Here is a 9,403-nt window from a genome sequence, read left to right as displayed (position 1 = left end):
ATTTTTTGAAACGTTATATCTGCTGACATTCTGCACACCTGAACAAGAGCTCCACTCACAATCCGTTCATTGGTAATTGGAGCATACATAACAGCATGATATTGAATACAGAGATTGTATAGATGTATATCACATACTGCACTCAGCCATGGAAAAAGCATGAACTGCAAGTTAAAGCCACCTCAGTTAGAAATTAATGTAACACGTAACAAAGATAAAATTGATCTTAAATCAGAACGTCTAAAAATAATACTCAAAGCTTCCTCTAAAACAACATTTACAACCAAAGGTCAGTAAAATAGGTGAAGCGCGGTAATGAACAGTTCTGGTAGCTATAGTGTTTGCCTGATTAAATCTTCTTAATGATCTTTGTCAGCAATTACAAAATCATGTCATATGGGCAGCTATTTAAACACTAAATCCTGCCGAAGCACACGGAGGGGCAAGTTTTCTCATATCCACATGAACACACACACACACACACACACAGAAGGCAGTCACCTTTGTTTAAATCCTCTGATTTACACTGATAAGGGACGTCAAACAGTGCAGCCAGGGAACAGCTACCAGTTCACAGTTATAAGATTACTGTCAATCTCCTTTTCTGTGAAGATGGTTGCCTTTGATTTTAACCCACCTTGGATTTAGGGTTGGGTATCAAAAACCAATTCCAAGTTGGAACCGTTACCAAATTTCCAAGAAACATGGATTTGCTCAAACGTGTGCATTGCGATTGCTTATCGTTCCCTAACTATCTTGTTGCGTATTGCAGTCGTGCTCCAGATTGATTTGCAGTGAGCATTTTACAGTCCATAAAAATTGCGCTCAGCTGCCAGGAACTGCTACGCGGGTCACATCATCTGTTACGCCATAAGAGACAACTTCTGTTTACATTCCTGGACCATGGCGGCCTGCAGCAAATGCTCAAAAATTTGGCTTAGCTTCATTAAAATAGATAACCATGCTAATAGTAGCAACGTCTCACGTTCAGGTACAAAACACAGATGAGCTGACATTGACCTTTTATACTGAAAGTAAACAAATTATATTTTTCTTAGATATGAGTCCCCGGAGAAACTCCTCTAGTACAGAAACTCCTTTCAGTTTAGCCATGGAGGGGAAGAAGAGCAAGGAGAAAGTGGATGAATGTCAAGATGTGAAGAGTGACAAGATTTGTGGTGAACCGGATTCGACAAGTAGAAACAGAAACGATAAAATTTAAACGATACCAAACCCTACTTGGATATCAAACTCCTTCTATTTTTCTATTTCCTCTTAGCTGGAGGGAATGTACCTGAATTGTTTTGATGGCCAAATAAAGCGCCAGCTTGGCTGAAGGCTGATAAAAGCACGAAATACAAAACCACAATCAACTTTTACACTTTACCATGGGAGACACAAAAAAGTCTTCTCTGTCAATCTTACGGCAGAAAACATTCAACTGCATAAAAAAAACTACGGTGTTTGTGCTGGATGTAATCCGATACAAGCCACAGCTCGGGTGTAGATATTAGAAATTCAGCACCACTACTTCATGCCACGTGTTTGACAGTTTAATCATAATCCTGCTCCCCATAGAGGTTTAGGCTGCTTTTGTAGTCCACACATCAGATATTGTAACATGCTTGATTTAGCCATTGGGTTTATGAGCCTTGAAGATTAATTGAATTTGGTCAGCTTACACTCTAATAAGAAAAAGGTCCTCCACTGTAGTGTGACAGAATTGTCAATGGCAAAACAATCATTTTATATGTTTTTTTTAAAACTACCTCACCGTGCAAATTTTTGTCAATGTAGTTAACAATTATCAGAGACCCAGTGTGAAGCTGCAGTTTACTTGTGCAGTTAAAAGCCAGCAAATACTGCTGCACACAGAACACTTACTGTGCAAGGAGAGACCATTACATTATTTATACACACACACAGACGTGTGAAAAGGTTTGTCTTGTTTTCTCAAATAACGGCAGCTGGATCCATTATTTTCAGAGCGTCCAGTACATGTCCCTTTCTATCAAACCAGTGAGAGAGAAGAGAGAGGTCTCTGTTGATATGGGCTGTGCCATCTCTCTCTCTCTCTCTTTATCTTCCCCATCCTTTCTCTGTCTCAGGTGCTCAGACATGATTATGGTCTAGTGCCAGACTCATTTTGTCCTCTCTTACAGCAACCGACTCTAGGCGCTCTACAAAGCCTTGATAAAACATCCTACATTGTCTACTCTCCCCACTAACTAAATGTGACGCCTTGTTAGCAGTTATGCTTCCAGCTCCCCCTTGGCTTTAACAAGAGCAGTGAAGCAGAGACGGAGAAGTTATGATTATGCTGGCCAACACAAACAGAGAACAATATCACTCCCTCTGGAAGTTAAATACTGCTGTGACTGAAAAGCATTTGTGAAACACTTAACACTCCCCTGACAGTTCACAGCACATTTTGGAGGTGTCACAGTATTATCAAAGGCTTTGAGTATTAAACAGAAATCAGCGCAGTTAATTCCTGCTGCAGCCCTACAGGCAGCTGGTGGTGAACAAGGCCAAGGCTCTCCATTTTCTCTGGATTTCCATTTCAGAGCGGCCATGCATCCCAGAGGGTCAGAGCGATAACCACCTCTCACCTCTTAACAGCAGCCTCTCGCAATTACCTCATGCTCTCCCTGATATTATACTGGAACATTATAACAATGTGGCCAGCAAATGGATGAGCGTAATTGAGGTAATTAAGACCTGAGGACAGAGGCTGAAGTTGCTGTGTTGTTACAGATTAGCAACGTGACTGGTATTAAAACGAAAGCCACCGTTTAAACAAAACAGTAATGTCTTCCCTATTTATAACGGCAGCCTGTGGGGTGTGCAAAGAAATGTATTATGGTGACATATTCACAATTTGATAAGTAATAAAAGTCACTCCAGCACAGAGAAAGCATGTAAAACTACTAAAAAGTATGGTGTTTGTGTAATGAATATAGAGAAAAATGGGATGAATAGTGACAAAGAAGTATATTTGGTAGGGATAGGGATTGTTAATTTTTATTGATATTGTTACCCTTATTGAGACTGCTTTATGATCCGAGTCTTTATCGATACCACTATTGATAATTTAATATTATTTGGTGACGGTTATTTGGTAAGACCAGACCCAACAGTATGCCTGCACGGTATGAGGAAAATATTCAATGTGCGATAATTATCTATTGAGGTGACATTTCACTTGCGATAAATAAACAAATATTGAATATCTGCCTAGTTGTTTTTAAATGAATTAAAGGACTAGAATTTTATATTTTAAATACAGCTAAATGTTGTTTCTAGAGCAGCAACATTAATGTTTACAACAGCAAAGTCACTACGTATAAACTCAATATCTGACATCACAATAGTGAGTGATGTTTAGAAAGAACAAAACACATACAGGATGACAGACTGAGGATTAAATTAACGCTTTCTACATGTTTACCTTACAGACAGGTATATTGATAAAGCATTGTCTTTTTACTCACAAAGGTTTTATAGTAAGTACTTACAGTAACGAGCGTAACTGTCGTCAATTCGAGTAGTTTGGAGCTAACTTAACTTCACCGCCTCCACCGGCCTCTTTCTCTGCTGGCCGCTCTGTGTATGTATGTAGGAGCACAGTCTATGTGTAGGAGCCAACACTCCTAAACTCTAAATGCAGGGTGGAGAATGTAACATTTTTTAAAAGAAACTCCTCACACTTCCTGATCTAACCCTAAAGGTATAATATACATCTCGTCACAGGAGCAACCAAGTAACCATTATACAACGTTCCCCATCTCTGCAACACATGTTCTCCAGTCACCAAGGTTTTCTGTGCAAAACATTGCACAGAGGCGTGCGTCCTCTGACTTACATAGCAATTGTAAGTCGCTTTGGATAAAAGCGTCAGCCAAATGAGTAAATATAAATGAAACACCTTGATGTCATTTTAATGTTATATTAAGGCACTCACTAGGCCGCAGAGTCATTGAGCTGGTACTCTCGGGCCCGTGTGAAGCAGCTCTGGACGCCTCCGTCAGCCCACAGTCGCTGGATGACGTTGGACAGGTCTTCTGGCAGGATGCCCTGCTCTTCTGCTGCTGCTGACAGGGCAAACAGTTGGCGGGCATCATCCTGACAAGAAGAAAGGCATGACATCTATTAACCCTCATTTTCTTCACTAGAGCTCATAAAGGCTGATAAAGGGGCTTTATTTAGGACTTTCTTTCTACATGGCTTGTATTCTACTTGTCTCTTGCAAGGATCGGTGATGGTGTAGTGTATGAAGTGTATGAAACAGAGTCCAGAACTGTGGTGACAAGACTTGAAAAGGGAAAAATATAATTAACATTTATTGTGATTGTGAATTAATTTTTAATTTCAAGTGTATGGTTTTTGAACAAATTGTAAATTACAGATGAAACTTTTTTGGTGGATTTTACTGTTTATGGTATTGTTCTCGTCATTGAGCTTCATAGCAAACTGTCACAGAGGCTTTCTTGGAATGTAGCAGAGACAAGGAAAACAAAGCAAAAAACAGAGCTGAGATTCATCGGGCATTCATTTTCGGCATTCACTTGCCTGGCCAATATAAATCAGATAGGGTGAGTTGTTGTCAGCCAGCTGCCTTCCCAACATACAAACTATAGCTTGCTGTTGTGTGTATCCAGTGTGTACTTGTAGTGATTGTGGCTTTAAAAATACCTCTCAATCTGCTTTATTTAGAAATTACAGATAAGAGCTACAACCACTGGAAATGGTTGGTTCCGAGGGACAGAAAAATGCTGTTATTCTTTGTTTTGTTGCTCTCTCAGGATAACCCATGTTATCCTGCAACCTTCTGCACTCTATACAAGTCCGAAGTGACATGTTTTATGGCTAACTCTATGGGGATGTGCAATCCAATTTGTTGAGGTAGCATAAGAGATAAGGGAAGAAACAGAGAAGTAAATCAAAGAGTGAGAAATAATATGCCCGGAAGTTATGGACACATCATTGACCTAATTGGCCTGTGGCCATTACATCTTCACTTCACTTCTACACTTAACCCAGAGATACCACTGAACCACACTGAAACGCTGCAGTTGAACTGTTTTTGTTTTGCCTCTCTCTAAAAAACTATTTTTTTCCTGGCGCTCAATGTCTTGCTCAAGAACAGTTTAAGGTTGCAGATTGCTGTTGATGGACACTCTGGTTATGGAAACATGTCTTTAAACCACAAGGACCATTCTATGATTGTATCCATATTAGGGGGACTGTTAGGCACACACCTGCGCATTAACACACAACCTTTTTATTGATTACTTTTCTCAGTGTTTGAGGCGCTGGGACACCAAGCAGATGGACTATTGGTGCTGGTAGCAATGGAGTGGATTTATGTGTAAACAATCAAAGGTAGAGTTGCAGATATGGTCACTGCATGAGAAGGGTATCGTCCACAGCTTACATCACCTTCATTATACCACTCTGACCCTTTGTGTTTGACACTGGACATAAGCTTACATAACCCTTTGATGTTAGCGACTAAGAGTGGACTTTCATGTATTAGTTAACCATTACCTAGCTCTCCACCAACTTAGCTGTAGGTCACAGTAAGTCAGCAGCCGCTTATGGTGTACCCTGTGGTAGTACTTAAAATATTGGGATATAGCACATGCTGTTTTAAATGGATGTCAGAATATTAGAACACCATGGTTTTGTGATACCCGCGATGTCCTCCACCAAACCAAACAATCACACTACCATCAAGTTGATGGCTGGGCTCTTTCTGAAGCTGGAGTTCCCAATTTTGGACTCTTGCTTAAACAAAGGTCTCAGGCCCATAAAATGCTGATTTTAGTATATTGCTGAATGCTGACTGCGTTCCTTCAGGCTGTGAGACAAATATTGTCTTTTTAATTGAAATCTGCGAAATGTTCCAGGAGATTCTCTCTGTAGGCCGTTGCAGTGGGGGAAGGTGTAATTCAAATAAACTCATTGACGAAACACTGTAATCTATCCAACGGAACGTGTCATGCAGAGCTAGCTACCTTGGCAGAGCCATTCCTGACATATAACAGGCAGTCAAGAAGCTCTTTCCACATAAAACCATGTTTATCCAACTCCACTGGAAAGGTCACCCGGGAGAGAGAAATTTGAAAAAACCCCCACAAAAATCAAAGCTGTACAGAAAGTGCAAAGTAAGGATTATTAGGGTAATGACAAAATCTGAATTTAACTGCACTGTAGCGTGCATGTTTTAGTAACATACTACCAAGCATAGTAATTGTATCCAGTACACATGACACACTGCTGCTTTATTACTTATTCCAATTCAGCAAAAGGAGAGGTGAGGATTAGGTAGGTCAGATTTCCTTATGTAGCATTTACATACACGAAATAAGCTAATGGAAAAAGATGCATACGACAGTTGAAATATGTGGCATTATGTTAATTTATTAGTCTTTTCAAATTTACTTTCATGAACAGATGGCTTCATCCTCTGTAAGTCAAGATACTCGGAAATATCTCTAGAACAGAATATATGGATCACATTGGTGAGACAGTGGGTCTATTGAAAAAGCAATGTAATTTTGTCTCAGTGATCTTCTCCCTGGGTGATGCCCCAACGAAAGGCAGTTCTTTACCATTTCCTTTAACAGCACACACACATACACACACATACACACACGCATGCACAAAAGCAGAGACAGAAAGGCAGGAGTCCATCTTAAGCATGTGCTACCCATAGTTGATTTCCAAGTGCAAACTGTCACACTGCACTCGGAGGAAATTCTTGAGCTGCATAATCTCTGCTGCCTCAAATCCTCACGGCAAGATAGGGCTGGTGAGGATGGAGGCAGAGTGGAGGCTTTGGTGGTGATTAGTAGAGATAATATCACTAAAATGTGTGTAGCTATATTACGCTATACCAGGATCGGCAACCTATGGCACGTGTGCCAGTGTGGGCACGCAGAGACATTTTAAGTGGCACATGAGAAAGAAAACTCAATCCTACAATATTGACATATGCCGCTACTTTGTTTAATATTACATTGAGTTTGTGAAAAAACAGACGATCAACCACCATGATGAATTAATTTTGACATTATTAATAGGGTTGTTAAAATGATAGAAATATAGAGAAAATAACGGCTTATATTTTAATCAAGAGTGAACTACTTTATGATCCGCTACCAGCCTGGCTGACCAGCCGGTCAGCTGCTGTCAGTGTGTCTGTGAGAGTGGGCCAAAATAAAACATTAAATGTTGAGGGGGGATATGAGCGGCCCATCCCAACTTGGACTGATCCTTGTTTTTGCTGTAATCTGATTGGCTCCACGGGGCCGAACAAAGGAGTTTACTTTCCATCCAGTTTGCGTGACAAGTGCAACAGAGATGGTAAATATGGCAACAAATTTGAATGTAATGTTTACCTAATTAAGTTTGTTTATTATCACTGATGCACTCATCTACCAAAATCTATTTGAATTAGAATATTTTAAATGTTTATTACGGCAAATATTGATATATGTGATTCATTTCGATTCATTCATTACAAAACTACAAACATGTCACAAAACTTGTAATTAGATACATTTTTTTAATCGCTTGACAGCCCTATTTATTATATGTCTATTATTATTATTAACAAGGTCAAACTTCAATTAAAATCTTACTAACCATCAGTGCATAAATTAAAAATAACTTACATGTGCATTAACAAACGCTGCTGGCACACTGGATGTCTTCAACTTTGTAAATTGACACTTACCACAGAAAAGGTTGCCGACCCCTGCGCTTTACTAACAGGTTCCCAGAACATCTTTCTATTATTAAACAACAGGTTTCAAGTTGCATGGGAACAATATTGCACTTAAAGGTATGTCATGTTAGGTCCTATTTGTTTATTGTTCTAAAATACTGTTTATAAAACAAAAAACAGGCACATCTGCTGCTGCAGATGGTAACGACAGTTACACATTTCAGTGTCAACTTTATTGTCAGATACCTACCGCTCTAGTAGCTTCCTCATAGTCGATGTTAAGGTTGGCCATGGCTTTGATGATTGCCATAATGGATTGGATTGTGTTGCTGTAGACAACTGCTCTGTACTGCTTACACTCATCTTCTGAGTACCCATCCTCATGGATAATCCTGAAAACAGAGACCAGGGGGAGAGCAAGGGGGAAAAAAAGACTAGTGTGTTATTAAACTGAAATCACAATGTGACGACAAAACATAATACTGACGTTATGATTACACATTACACACAGTGGAGTAAAATATTGTTTGTTTTGCCCAGGCTTTTGACTCTCAGGCAACATACAGACTGCCCTTACTTCTTGGTAGAAGATTGCAGGCACTACTCGGGACTGAAAATGTATTTTCACCACCTCTGCACATTCTTCCGATAACATTTAAAGCAAAAATAATTAACTTTTTTTCTCTATTCACTAATAATCTGCTCCTACAAATAGGCTAGTACTGATCGTTGTGTAGTTAAAATGCAAATACAGCATTATCTCTTATATGGCATCAGGTCTCTATCAAGGAAACTTAATATGATGACCAAACCTACATACTTGTAGAGAAGATACAACTAGGGCTGGACAATAAAACAATAATTATCGATATATATATATATAGATATATCTATATCTCTATCTCTCTATCTCTCTATCTCATATATATATATATAATAATTTTTTTCAATAACAATATAACAAATGTTCAATAAATATTCAATAAATGTTTGATTTTATTCACTTGAATCTTACACGAATTAGGACTTAATTTTTAATAAGGTGGTTATTTTGTTGAGGAAAAAAGGACTGAAAAAAAGCTTTTACTTAATTTTTCTCATGCATATGTGTTGAAAAAGATTTTATCATAATTGTTTTGAATGTTCTACCTCAGATTTGTGAAGTGATCCACTGTTTGGCATCAAGTGTTGACCATAAAGACGAGTTTAAACCACAATTAACCATCAGGTTTCTTCAACTTTTCCTCAGTAGCAAAAATCAGCCTTTAAACTCAAAAGAAATAAAGATTTGATACTTATTGTGATAATTATCGATATCGAAAGATATGAAACTTTTTATCGTGATAACATTTTTGGCCATATCGTCCAGCCCTAGATACAACTGATAAGTGTTGTTTAGTTTGGCCACATCTCCTAATGTAAAAGAAAGTTTAAGCAGCTAAGAATTTCGTCTCATTGTGAAAATGCTGTCCATTAATAGCTAAGACGATACATTTAATTGGTATTTCATTAGATTCATCAAAGATGATCTAGTCCCGCACACGTGATCACAAATCACAACCCTGCTGGGCTGCAGTAGTGGGAGAACTCTACCACTTTTGTGTCTCTCAGTTTGAGAGACAAAAGCAAATTCAATATTTACTTGATTTCGAAGTTGTGGAAAGAGAC

At 38.8% G+C, this 9,403-nt stretch overlaps 1 protein-coding gene across 2 annotated transcripts in view; it reads right to left on the bottom strand.

Moving 5' to 3' along the window:
• The window catches only part of LOC123987349 (guanine nucleotide-binding protein G(i) subunit alpha-2-like), a 67,166-nt gene that overhangs the window by 6,997 nt on the left and 50,766 nt on the right, over positions 1 to 9,403 (bottom strand). For both annotated transcript variants that reach the window (XM_046076151.1, XM_046076152.1), the window contains exons 3-4: positions 7,986 to 8,127; positions 3,965 to 4,125 (exon numbers count right to left, since the gene is read on the bottom strand). In XM_046076151.1, the coding sequence (XP_045932107.1) occupies positions 3,965 to 4,125; positions 7,986 to 8,127 (303 nt within the window). The remainder of the gene's footprint in view (positions 1 to 3,964; positions 4,126 to 7,985; positions 8,128 to 9,403) is intronic.

Source organism: Micropterus dolomieu, linkage group LG18 (genome assembly GCF_021292245.1).
Source record: "Micropterus dolomieu isolate WLL.071019.BEF.003 ecotype Adirondacks linkage group LG18, ASM2129224v1, whole genome shotgun sequence".
Classification (NCBI taxonomy): Eukaryota; Metazoa; Chordata; class Actinopteri; order Centrarchiformes; family Centrarchidae; genus Micropterus; species Micropterus dolomieu.
The sequence above is the reverse complement of the archived record's forward strand: the minus strand, read 5'-3'. Positions and strand labels throughout refer to the sequence as shown.